General features: G+C 31.6%; 2 protein-coding genes across 3 annotated transcripts in view; both read left to right on the forward strand.

The window, feature by feature from the left end:
- Nucleotides 1–2969: 2969 nt before the first annotated feature.
- LOC18052434 (heat stress transcription factor A-4b) lies at nucleotides 2970–4999 on the forward strand. Its single transcript, XM_006447964.2, has 2 exons — nucleotides 2970–3489; nucleotides 3785–4999. Exons 1-2 carry the CDS (start codon nucleotides 3268–3270, stop codon nucleotides 4799–4801), a joined length of 1239 nt encoding a protein of 412 aa, XP_006448027.1. The 5' UTR covers nucleotides 2970–3267; the 3' UTR covers nucleotides 4802–4999.
- A 5448-nt stretch (nucleotides 5000–10447) lies between these two features.
- The window catches only part of LOC18052436 (probable sugar phosphate/phosphate translocator At1g06470), a 10963-nt gene continuing 7603 nt past the window's right edge, over nucleotides 10448–13807 (forward strand). For both annotated transcript variants that reach the window (XM_024190615.1, XM_024190616.1), the window contains exons 1-5: nucleotides 10448–10657; nucleotides 10964–11588; nucleotides 11687–11856; nucleotides 12648–12733; nucleotides 12856–12905. In XM_024190615.1, the coding sequence (XP_024046383.1) occupies nucleotides 11323–11588; nucleotides 11687–11856; nucleotides 12648–12733; nucleotides 12856–12905 (572 nt within the window). In that variant the 5' untranslated portion in view covers nucleotides 10448–10657; nucleotides 10964–11322. The remainder of the gene's footprint in view (nucleotides 10658–10963; nucleotides 11589–11686; nucleotides 11857–12647; nucleotides 12734–12855; nucleotides 12906–13807) is intronic.

Genomic DNA, 13807 nt, shown 5'->3' on the forward strand with positions numbered 1-13807 from the left:
TATTATATCTAAAAAAAGGAAAACTGAAATATTTAGAAATTATTATTTTAAAAAATGGGGATTGGGTCCCCGTTTTAATCCCCGCTCAATTTGGAGATTTTCAAGAATATACCCAAACAATCTCCCATTACAATTTTTCGGGTATGGGGCAGATTCGGGGGATTGCTTTGAAATTAGGTTCGAGTTCGGGGATCATGATCCTCACCCGAACCCGCCCCATTGACATCCCTAGTTATGAAGAAGAGTTTATAAATTACCGTTTTAGTTTAATTGTTTTTGCGATAATTAAGAAGAGGAGAAAGAACAATGGCCCTAAAATTATATTTATTTTTACATCATCTTTTGACCCTTGGATGGAGGATTAATCAATGGTTAGGATTAAATGTAATTAATTACGTTGACTATATAATTAATAATATTGATTTTTGAGCCGAAATTTTCTCTCTCCAATTTACTCATTCCTTAATTCATTTTATTTTATCTTTCTTTGTCATCTTCTTCGATGTTTCATATTATATCCAAAGCTTGTTAATGGAAGATATGAATTATTAGAGTAATCATTTAGTTATTTAGTGGACAATAGTTTACAATTTAAATAAAGTCACAAAATTTTGCCCCATATTCAAGTGCTTATTATATCCACTAGATTATCTTCATAAATTATTATATGATTTTTTTTTTCTCCTTGATGGAGTACGAATTCTTACTCAAAAACATTTTGTTGCTTTTGGAAGGAAGCTGACAAATGCGGTAGACGGGTTTCTCGTTAATTATTTGAAAGTTGTTTTATTTTTTAACCAAGATTTTTCTAGAAGGACGAATGGTTTTTTTATTTTTTTTAAAATCCTTCTAGAAATCTTTGTTTAAAAAATAAATAAAACAAACCAACTTTCAACAAATTAAGGGTGGGGATTTGAGCTTCTAATGGTAGTTACAGTGATCTTTGGCAAAGGAGACATGGTTTTTTTTTTTTTAATATTTAAAAATTTAAGTCTATGCTTGATTTTATCAGTAGTTAAATTTGGTGGTTGTTTAGAGTCCTATAATTTTGGAAGACCTATTATTCTTAGACATATCTCTAAGTAAAATTTTTAGAAATTGTTTAATTTGTGATATGAGAATAATTTTAAAAAATTGGATATTATCAAAAATTTGAATTATATCCTTAATATTTTCAATTTTTTACATTGCATTTGATATGATATCCAATTATGATTTTTTGATTAAACAGTGTGTGAAAGCATGTTTTTGATAATATTAAACAGGTGAAAACGAAATAATCATATTATTTATTGTTATGTTTTAATAAAATAATATTTAATGAAGTACATAATTGGCTTTTGGTGACCCTATAGTTATGATGTGATGAGAAACTTTATTAAAATATTAATAATGAAAAAAAGTAAAATAATGAATGTTCGGAAATATATCTTGGGATAAAGACATAAAGTAACTTTCACCTGACAAAATACAGTTCTTACCGAAGACTGAAGAGGAGATAAGATATGAAAAAGAAGAAAAAGAAAAAGGGTGAAAACGAACAGAGCGAGAAACACGTGTGCCTGGTCTACACACACATACATGATACATCTACTTGCCTAAAATATAAACGATATCTCATACTTTTCTTAAACTAGATGACACGTCCTCTATATGGTGACGGGGCATACAAATTATACTAGGAGTTAAATATATACGCCATGTCGTCTATTATCTGAAAATATAAATGAAATGTTATTCAGTTTCTATATAATTGACGACATCTCATATGATGAAGGAAACGACAAGTAATACATTCTTTGCTGCAGAGTAAAAAAATTGTATTGCATGGCATATAAATTATGTATATCTCTATGATATGTCATTATTATGATGGAAATACATACATCAATGGCCAAAGATTTCTCTCTCTCTCTCTCTCTCTCTCTCTCTCTCTCTCTTTTCCCTTTTTGAATACAAATTAACAATCCACTTACTGGTTGTCTAATGAACACCTTTTCACTATATTTTCGATTTTCTAATAATTTGACTCCACCATTGATGAAATCTTTTTCCGTAGATCTATCTTCATGTTCATTTATTAGGAATTTAGTTTGCAACAATTTTCACCTCTATGTCAAACCTATTTAAAAGAAATTATTTTGTCATTGCAAAGACATTAAAGGATAAGAAAATAATGGAAGTAGAAAATAGGTAAATTAAGATAGCTACCAACTATACTATATTACTTTTTTTTTTCCTTGTAGGATAATTAAAGTCTTTGAAGAGTCATTACATCTTTTCTTACAAAAAGAGATGTTCTTTTAGTACATTTGGATGTTTTATGAGAAGTGTTTTCTCGAAGAAGGCAACTTATATACATTTTTTTTTTCTATAAGAATATATGAGTCTTCAAAGAAGAGCTGTCACATTTTTTCTTGCAAATGGAGAATTTTATTTAAAATATATGAAAGTTATGAGAGAAGAGTTATCGAGAAGGAGCCATCACATTTTTATTAAAAACAAAGAAGACTTTATTAAATATTTAGAAGTTTCGAAAGAAGAGTTTTCACGAAAGTGCCATCTTGTTTATCCTGTCAAAGTAAAAGAATTTTCGAGGAACTCTATTATGAAAGAGATATTATTATTATTATTATTATCTTTTAAAAATTTTGAGTTAAGATATTCTGATTGTGCCATCTCATTTGTTTTTTTTTTTTAGAAGCATTGTTTCGAGAAGAAGCTAGCAATAGGACATATTTAGTTGTTGAAAGACTGAAACCTCATGGCTGCAATCAATTTACGGGAGAGCTATACTATATAGGGAGAGTTTTTAAAATTAAGAAAGATTTTAATAAAATGGTCAAAAGAGCCACGCTGAAGGCCTTAACGAGGAACCTTTGAATATTGAAAATGAAAAATCACAGTCATCCACGTTGAAAACTAATATACATATTAAAATACATACAATACCCTGAGAAATGAGAAGATTCAATATAATGGGATCCCAAAGTCAACAATGACAGCTATCAAGAAATTGACCAACTACTCTTCGCCTATTGCTTCCTTCCCAAGTCTGGAAATTACACATCAATTGGTGGTGCACGCAATTTCTCTTCCATCTTTTTCTTTCAATTTACTTTTAGCTCGCACTCAGATTCCTTATTGTTTGGATCTTTGGTTTTCTTGTCGCAGCTTAGCTTTGTGCTGTAAAAGTTGTCAATATTGGACTGTTTGTATATGTAGGCTCTTGAAAGTTTAAGAAATTTTCTTTCGTAGAATTTAGTAATGGATGAATCACAGGGACAGGGTAGTTCAAATTCGCCGGCACCTTTTCTCATCAAGACATATGAGATGGTGGATGATCCATTAACCAACTCATTGGTGTCTTGGAGTCAAAGTGGCGGTAGTTTCATTGTCTGGAATCCCCCGGATTTTGCTAAAGATTTGCTGCCTCAGTACTTCAAGCACAATAATTTCTCCAGTTTTGTGAGGCAGCTGAATACATATGTAAGTTCACTCTTCTTTTTCTTCTTTTTCCGCTTCGTTTTGAGCAACGTATGCTGCTGTTTGATTAAGAATTGATTGGATTTCAAGCCCCAGATTGGTTTTTCATTAGAAAATGATGCCTTTCTTTACAATATGATGTGTTGAAGCTCATTTTGACTTGAGATTGGTATGTCTCTATGTGTAATCTTTACTGTTTGTTTATGCTTGAGTCTGGTATACAACAACAACAACAAGACCATGCATATTATTGGCTTACGGTGAATATTTGCTGAAGCTTTGAATTTTATGTGAGTAGGGATTCAGGAAGATTGATCCTGATCAGTGGGAGTTTGCAAATGAGGAATTCATACGAGGACAGAGGCATCTCTTAAAGAACATTCACAGACGCAAGCCAGTTCACAGCCATTCCACGCAGTCTCCCACTCCACTAACCGAAACGGAAAGAAATGAATTCGAGGCCAAAATTGAGAGACTCAAAAAGGAGAATAGCTTACTTCAATTAGAGCTGCGGAGGCGTGAGGGTGGAAATCACGAGTTTGAGTATCATGTTCAATCAGTACGCGAGCGTCTAAGGTACTTGGAAAATCGACAGACGCAAATGATCGCCTGTTTAGCTAACCTGTTGAAGAAACCGGGATTTTCCTCGGCTCTTAATCAACAAGCAGAAGTTCACAGCAAAAAGAGAAGGCTGTTGAGGCCTACGACTATTGAATACTTTGATGATGTAAAATCCGCAAGCCTAAGTGTGAATGAACAGAAAGAGAACCCAGATGCTACTTCTGATCCATCTCCGGCGTTGAATTTGGAACAAATTGACAGGCTAGAATCCTCAGTGGACTTTTGGACATTTTTTTTGTACGGCCTTGGGGAAGCTTTTAATCAAGATGTGTACGATTTTGGGGTATTACGACCAGTGTCTGCTGTCACCGATGATGAAATTGAAGAGGGTGTGTCATCAGAAGAACACGATGTGTTATCAAATGTGTCATCTCCCAAGTCAATGGATGTTCATTCATCCCCCAAGCAGGTAGCTAGTTCAGAGAACCCCGTTGACGGTGCTAGTGCCACTGAGGATGAGACAGCAAATTCTTCAGTTAAAAATCGAGCAAATGATCAGTTCTGGGAACAGTTCCTGACCGAGACTCCTGCCGCAACAGCTTCATCCAGCGCACGGCCTGAAAGTACGGATCCTGAGAGCGGATCAGCTTATGTGAACAAGCCAGCTGAAGCTGACAGCAAAAAATTTTGGTGGCACAGTAACAATTTGGATACTCTTACAAGGCATTTTGGGAACCTTACTTCCGCTGGATGAAATTAAATTACTATTGTTTGATTATTGCATCAGGACTTTTATTTCTGTAAATTATAATTAAGTAGAGACTAGAGAGAGATACAATTACTTTTGATTTTGGATTGGACTTTTAAATTTTCTGAAATTTTATTTAATTGTTTCAGTGCATAATGGGAGTCAGCTATATGAATTTCTTCGGTCAGTTTTTGTGTCTATCTAAACTAATTCCTCGTAGAAAATCCTTGATACTCAGATCTTGTCTATGTGCTTTCAGGCTGTCCTGATATATATTCTATTCATGCATTTTTGCTGCTTTATTTCTGATTATTAATGAATTTCATCGACGACAATAACCAGAAACTCCTGTCTTAACTTCAGTTTCATAGCGATATATAAAAGGCTGAATTTTTTAAACAAAAGTACCATCTTTTTTTTTTTTTTTTGGGTCTAAACAAGAATAATGGCGAAACAAGATTTTTGGAAACTAATCAACAGAAGAAAACAAAAGAAAATGAGGCAAACTTTGCATAGAGAATAATCAACAGACATGGGACATTGCATCAGTAAAAGTGGGACCTCTATTTATTTATTTATTCCATTTTGCACAAGGCTAGAATCATTTGTCTTTTCCAAACAAAAATATCAAACAATTTATTGGGTAAGGCCGTTTAGTATGGTTAAAATAACTTGTAAGGAAATCCTTCATTCCCCTTGGAAACAAAGTTCAAAAATTAAAAAGAAATACGCGCTGGAGAGAGAGTGAGGGTTGCAAAAATGCTTCTAGATCTCATGGAATAAGGTAGTATCGTTTTTTAAACGGAGTTTTTGATTTTGAATTTGTTTTATGGAATAAGAATGATTAGTTTTTGTTGAAAATGAAAGTATGTTTGGTAGCTTGTTTAAAGATAGTGCTTGAAAATAAAGAAGTTGAAAAAATATTTGGTTGTTTGTTGTGGAAAAATAAAGATAGAAAAAGAGAGTAGAGAATTATTTAATGAAAGCTTTTCTTAGTAGTTGTATTATTTAATGAAACCTTTATCAAGGAATAATATAATACAATGAATATAGATATATATATTTTAGCTATTACATTATGATGTATTATTATATATTATTACAAATGAATATAGGTACATGGTTATTTTAATAATTTCTTTAAAACTTTTAATTATGTAAAAAAATTTGTATTTGTAAGATAATATTAATTGAGGAAATCTTCAATTACTTTATAATTATCATATATTTATTTTTATTAGTTGTGAAGATGTAACTTATTTTAATAATTTCTTAAAAACTTTTAATTATGTAAAAAAATTGTATTTATAAGATAATATTAATTAAGGAAATCTTAAATTACTTTATAATTATCATATATTTGTTTATATTAGTTGTGAAGATGTAACTTATTTTAATAATTTCTTAAAAACTTTTAATTATGTAAAAAAATTATATTTATAAGTTAATACTAATTGAGGAAATCTTAAATTACTTTATAATTATCATATATTTGTTTATATTAGTTGTGAAGATGTAACTTCTTTGTTGATATATTTTCATCAATATATAAGAGTTTTGCAATCCTTTTTAGATAACTACATACTGGTTGAACACTGTAATATTTACTATAATAATTATGTGATATTACTTTTTATTTAAAACAACTTATTTAATATATTAAGTGATTAGGTTGTAAGGTATAGAATAAATTTATGTTACTGTTTTCAACAGATTTTAGGGTAAGAAAAGCCGAAATCTATCTTGAACAATAAATTTATATTTTTGGGGGAGATGGGATACCTCACTAGTTTGTTGTGTGCGGTGCGGTGTATCTGAAATTCAGGGGAGCTGAGAAGGGGAGAAGGAGTGGTAACAATGATGAAAGGTCAAAACCAAGAGAGGTGTCCTTCCAAATGAGCTTCATGCCTGCAAAATAGTGAAATAGAGGTTAGAGGTGAAGCCGGGGTATCCCGGCGTTCACACTCCGACGCTCAAGTTAGCAAACTCAAGCTTTTATGGCAAAGAAAGCCGGCTAGCCCTCTGTAAATTAGGGTTTAAGGTTGAGAAAAACCTATTTTTTGGAGTGTGAGTGTTAATGGTGAGTTAGAGACCTCCCGGAAAACGAAACATAGGCGCCTTTATATATGGAGTACCTCAGCTGCCACGTGGGGTACCCTTTTTGGCTAACGTCCTTTTTCCTTTTTATGATTTTGGGGCCGTTATGTGCATGTTCACGGCGTATCTCATCTTTTGGAAACGTGACGCGCATTGGAGAGTGGTCCAGGGTACCTTTACAGCAGCTGTCGAGTAGGCGACTGAGGACCACTGTCCTTGAGACAATGTCCTTCACTTTTGGCAGAGGTGACAGGCGGCTGTCCCCCCTTTTAGCACGACATTTTTTATTCCTAATTCTGACAAAATCGAATAATATCTTTTGAGAGGTGGGAACGTTTCTCATGGCGGATATTTTCGGAGAATTCTCTTGCATCCGAACCGCCGAGTACCTCCAGTTGCGTGGGGTACCCCAATTTATGTGGGGTACCTCTATTTGTGCGGGGTACCTCTATTTGTGCGGAGTACCTCACATCATACCGGGTACCTCAGATTGTGCTGGAGTCATTCCATTTGTCGACACGTGGCGCTTTACTGCCTTTCTTATTTTTCCCTTAAACAGTTACTATTGTTAAATATTTGTTATAATAATTTTGTAGGTGCCATATTCCAAAAGGCACATAACCATGCCACGTGTCTGTCTTATCGGATAACAAAAGGTATTCCGGGGAAATAACACCTAACCTATTTCGGGATAAATAACACACAAACTATTCCGGGAGAATAACACCTAAGGAAAAATTCTAGCTAGAGGGGGGAACTAGTTCTACAATCCATTAGTTTAAGGAAATTACGTCTAAAGGTCATACGAGTAAAGAAATACACAGGGTCAGAATAATTCCTTAGATCATATTCACCTCTAAGTGTACAGAAATGATGGGTGACACATGTCCTTAGATTGAGGGTTCAAAGAAAAACCATAAATCTATATCACTCATCATCTATAAATAGAGATCCATCTCTAAGAGAAAGAAAGTCTTTGCCTCCAAAAGAAGCATTATTCATATATATATAGAGCGAAACTCATTTTCTTCATTTTTCTTCTTTCTTTAATCTTAATCAAACACTTACTTAGGCGTTGGAGTGCTTTTTTCAAATACTCACCCCTCCGATTTCGAGGTCAAAGATCATGACAAGTTCTCTACAAATTACAAATACGTATGAAGATAAAAAGTTCCAGCCCCTTCAAATTTATTTCTTCAATTATTTCTTTATTCATAGAGTTAGGAAATCTATTATACTATGTTATAAAGTCAAGATGGTGAAGCCCTTGGCTAAGAGCAAGAAGTGAAACAAAATAGACAACACATGTTCTTTTGTCTTCTTTGTAAGCATTGGAAAATGGAAATATTTTGTTTCCAATGACTAGAGAAATTTTCACCAAAATGAGCCCACCAAGTAAGGGTGTGTTTGATATGATTTTTTACTAATTGTTTTTTGTTTTATGATAATATAAAAGTGTAAAACATGTTTGGTGGATGCATTTTTGAACTATAAACAAAAAATACAAAAATAAAAAAGATTTTAGTTTCAATTTTTTCTTCATAAATGTAGAGAAAGCTAAATTGGCGTTCTTTACCTTTTTGTTTTCTATCATTGTGGATCCTACACTTGTAATGCAATAATTACCACTAAAATTTAGTAGGTCTCGCGTGTTTGTTAGATAAATGATTTATTTTAATATAGTAAATTTGTAATAAAAAATGCTATGCATACATTAATAAAAAAAATTATATTATTAATAAAAATAAATTTAGCGTAATTAACATAAATAAATGTAACAATCAATAAATAAGTTTTGAAATTCTCATAATACAAAATTAATTTCATTAAAAACTTAAGAAATTTACAAAATCAACAGGTGATATTTTTCTTAAATTTTGACTAAATTTTTATTTTGAAAACGTATTAGAATTAGATACATAAATTCTTATAATATAATTATTAAAATATAATTTTTTTAAAATAGATACCGACTAAATTTTCATTATTTTTATTTTTTCAGACAAACTACCAAACACATTTTTACAATTTTCATTTTCAGATATTAGTTTAAAAATAAGCTGCTAAATATGTTTTTATTTTTATCAAAAACTAATCATTCTTGTTCTCTAAAACAAAATAAAAAACACTAAATAAAAAATAATTTCAAACGCACACTAAATTTTCCACATTTTTATTTTCACAAAATGAAAAACAATAGAGTGAAAATGGTACTAAACTCAGCTTTTCGCTGACTTCCTGAGTTAAACCCATATTTTAATGAAAACTTGTATTACAAAAATAGCCTTAGGCAAAATCACCAAAGAAGACAATTAAGGGATTGTTTTTTTTTTTTTACTTAATAACTTAATTAACTTAATTTTAATTAGTTAAGTCATTAAGTCTGTTAGTTTTTTCAACTTAATGAAAAATTTCAACCATTAAGTCATTAAATTATTAAGTTAATTTTTTTAGCTTTTTACTTAATCTAAAAAGTCTGAATGATATCATTAAAAGATATTCTCCAAAATACCCTTATCTAATTAATTAATTTTCATTCTTATCTGAATAAAATTTAATAATTAGCATTATTATCTATCTTTATATAACTTGTGGCAATATACAGTGTTAGACTATTATTATTTTCATCTTTTTATTTTCTTCAAATTAGTATTATTTTCTTCATAATTTTTTATGAATATTTTTCATATAAAAACATCATAAACTATAATAAAATTGATTAACATATATAATATAGAATATTAAAGAGTTGTATTCAATTGAATATGATTTATGTTATGACAATATATTATCTTATTCATACTCTTTGAGATGTTTATTATTTGTTTAACATTTATAATTTTACAGGTATAAATATAAAAATATTAATTTTTCAGATTTTTTAATTTAAAAAAAACTTAATATTTATTTTTTGTCAATTCAGAAAAAAAAACAAATAAACATATCATTCAGATTCAAACATTCAGCTCTATTAAGAATTCAAACTAATTTAGATCTATTTAGATTTCAGACAAAAAAAAAAAGCCATCTAAATTAGACTTAACTCTTTAGCCTTTGCATATTATGATGAACATATTTAATACTCATCTTAACAACTGATTAACTTAACTCCATTTCAGTACTTAACATTTTTCTTACTTTTTTTAAAAAGTTAATTTAGTGTAATAAATGGATGAAAAAATTTGAACCATGGTATTTGTAATAGAGATTAAATATGCACAAAGAATATTTTTTACAAGTGAATTCTTTTCACACATAAAATTCACCTACCATATAATTTCTAAACCCAGGCTTGCCTTTGGCAAAGGCAAAGAAAACATTAATAAGTTCCCTGTAAATATTGTAGTGCGTGCAGGGGTTTTGCATGGATCAAAAGGAAAGACTCGCATTAATATTGTGCTTTCTTTTTCCCAATTTTGTTAAAAAAATAAAAATAAAAAGATTTTCAATAAGTTGTCACGCCTCATTAGTTACTATTTTAATTACTTAAAACATTTTAAGGAAAAAAAATGAAAATTAAGCCTTCAAATTAAAGCAAACGCATGTGGACAAAAACAGACAATAACCCCCGAACTAAACGAAGCCAAACCAAACATCTCCATTGAAGTAAGCTAAGTATTACAAAAGCCCGCACTCAGATCAGATCCCTTTCTCGTCAGAGCGAACGAACGAACGAACGGTCCAACCAACTAACAAAACAAACTCTCTCTCTCTCTCTCTCTCTCAAATGCTATTATAAATCTCTCTCTTTCTTCAACAGCGGAGGTAAATTTTCAAATCGTACTCGTGCGTAATTTGTGTGAAAATTTTAGTTTTGATGAGCTGAACCGTGTGAATATTCATTTGTTTTGCAGTATTTTTCATTTTGTTTCGCTTGCAATTTGTTTTGACCAAAAATTAATTGTTTAGTTATCGGTGTGGATTTGTATGTCAATGCTAAATACAAAGAACGAATCACACGTTCAGTTCTGCTTTTGGCTTTTAGTTTTTCTTGACAGAATGATTGTTTGGAGTTTGAATTCAAATTTTTAAGTAGTCATCTGATTTGTTATGGTGTTTTGGTTGGAACAGGTAGCAATTTCAATCTAAGCACAGCGTTGTGTGAGTTGTAAAAATTTGTTGTTTCTTCATGTTTGTGAAATTGGATTTTAATTAAGAGATTAGGAGATTGTAGAGAGCGTTTTGGATCCAGATGCAAGCCGAGTAACGCAGGAGTCAAATTCATTCATAGTGCAAACCAATCTTCATTTCTCGGGCTGGTGCAATGAATAAGGCATAGTGCATTTTGATTGCCAGTCAGAAGCATAGAACACTCCGATTTTAGGTTGCTTTTGCTTTTGCTTTGCTAGGGAGTTAGAAATAAAGAATCCTAGGAGTAGTACAGATCAGTGTTTTTTCCTTTTTTTTTTCTCCCTTTAAAAAGGGAAAGTATGCAGAATGGAGGTGATTCTCCGGATGTTGATTCCACACATGGTGAAAGAAATCGGGACGAAAAGTATGTGCCTTTTGACATTGAAAATGGGTCTGAAACAGATGTAAGCTTATCAAATATTGGTGTTGGTGGCCCGGGATCTTTTGGTAATGTTAACACATTGCCACCAAAGTCTAAGACTAAGAGTGTTGTTTCTGCTGCTGATGTGTTGAAGACTTTATTTCTCATTCTTATGTGGTACACTTTCAGCACATTTTTGACCTTGTAAGTTATTTTTATTCAATCAATTATACAACTTTTAATGGTTCTTATAAATTTTGTATTGTTCCTTTTTCATTTATATCTTTGGTTGGTTTGATTAGGTATAATAAAACTCTTTTAGGAGATGATATGGGAAAATTCCCAGCTCCTTTATTGATGAATACCGTCCACTTTTCGATGCAAGCTATTTTATCAAAGGCAATCATATGGTTTTGGTCCCATAGGTTTCAACATACTGTTTCTATGTCGTGGAGGGATTACTATGTCAGAGGTAACCTCACCAATTTATGCCCTTCTCTTTCTGATTTTGTATTTGAACAAGCAAGTTGGGCAATATCTTTTGCAAATTATTAAAATCTGTTGCTTATTATTTATTCATACTGCTGACCTAACAGAACAAATGTTTGAGAGGGGATGCTTCAATCTTGCACGTCTTCTTTTTAACTTTTTTGACAACGCTATAATCCTCTTGTCCAATTAGTCTTTGTGTCTTGTCCTATCATGTATATTCTTAATCACTGAGGTCCATAAAATCTGTGTCATGGTTGCCTAATAAAATTGTGGATGATGTGGAGTAAAAAATTTGAAATTAACCACCACTTTTTTTTTTTTGGAGAAATTATTACTATTCAAATAATGATTTTGCACCGAATCCTGCACTGATTGAAAGGGGAAAGGTGCAATAAATTTCATCTTTTCCTATTATGGATTCAAATAGAGATTTTTTAAGGTGACTATAGAAAGGACGGGTCACCAATGCCATTGTGTAAGCAAGTATTGACACAAAGGTGTTAGAAATTGCATGTATGCTGATGGTTAACATTTTGAAAGTAATTTGATCTTATGTGGTAAATTATTTTTCATTCGCCTTATGTGGTAAATTATTTTTCATTCTTTCCTAATCTGAATGCTCATCATTTGAACTTTATAAGTGATCTAAATCTGCCCAAACTTTAGTCTTATTTTATAATCTTCTTTTTTCCATGCTTTTCATGATGAATTCTCTATGACTTATTCACTTTTCTATCGACTAATGCTACAGATGGACTTTGCCTTTCACAGTTGTACCAACAGGTCTAGCAACAGCACTGGATGTCAACTTGAGCAATGAATCACTTGTTTTCATCTCTGTTACATTTGCTACAATGGTTAGTTGTTTTCTCTTTTCTTTCTGTTTAGTCAACTTCCTCTATAAGTTTCATTATTCAAATATGAGTTTTTACCTGTATAGAGCCGTCTTATTAACTTTAATCTTTCTGTTCTTGTATAGTGTAAATCTGCTTCTCCTATATTCCTCCTTCTATTCGCTTTTGCATTCAGGTAAAGTTCTTGATAATTCAGCTTCAATCCACTTTCATCAATGTTGTTATATAAATATCTTATGCGAGTGCGGGACTATTTCTTATGTGTATTATCAATATATACACACACAAATGCAAGTTAAACTTGGGCGTGTGCTTTTCATGTCAGTATTTTTGTGTGTTGTTTCACTGTCTGTATCTATCCAAATTACAGTATACACCTTTTGGTGTCATGTTGTGTCAAGAAAATGAAATAGAAAACAAATATTAGTTTGGAGAGATAGCATTGATAGTCGACAAGATGAGTGAAATCAGCTTGGTGGTATTCTATGCAAAACATGAATAGTTGACATCAGAGAAGAACGTTTGTGTATTGCCTGAGGTACTTGAGTAATTTTTAGAGCCTGCGGGGATAGAGTTTCAGAAATTTGACAAGCTGCTAGTATTCTGTCTAATTATTCATCCTGCTAGAGTGTCCTTCTCCTAGTCGATTATCATAATCACTAGTACTATATTTTCCTCTTTTAATGAATGAGAGCTCTTGATACAGCTATTTAAACAACCAGTTGGGACTTGTGCGACAGCAGTCTCAGGTTTCTTTCATTTTGTTGAAGTACATGTGCTGAGATATTTTCGTGATCAAGAAGCTATTTTCGACTTTTTTTTTTTTTAATTATGAACCATGGTTCTTCAGAAATATCTTTGCAACTTAACTGGAAAGATTGGTGCTTAAACCTGGAGAAGAGACCAAGTTGTGAGTGGTGTTACCTTCATTTTGTTAAAGTCCATGTGCTGAGATACTTTCCTGACCGATAAGCTATTTTCCACAATTTTTTTTTCCCCACAAAATGAACCATGCTACTTCAGAAATGTCTTTGCTTAACTGGAAAGATTGGTGCTTAAACCTGGAGAAGAATCCAA

This window comes from Citrus clementina, unplaced genomic scaffold (genome assembly GCF_000493195.1).
Source record: "Citrus clementina cultivar Clemenules unplaced genomic scaffold, Citrus_clementina_v1.0 scaffold_2, whole genome shotgun sequence".
Classification (NCBI taxonomy): domain Eukaryota; kingdom Viridiplantae; phylum Streptophyta; class Magnoliopsida; order Sapindales; family Rutaceae; genus Citrus; species Citrus x clementina.

Excerpts from the sequence above, each read along its gene's own strand:
- LOC18052434 (XM_006447964.2), top strand. The coding sequence starts at position 3,268 with ATGGATGAATCACAGGGACAGGGTAGTTCAAATTCGCCGGCACCTTTT. Across the intron at positions 3,490-3,784 it reads TGAGGCAGCTGAATACATAT|GGATTCAGGAAGATTGATCC; the intron begins GTAAGTTCACTC and ends TTATGTGAGTAG.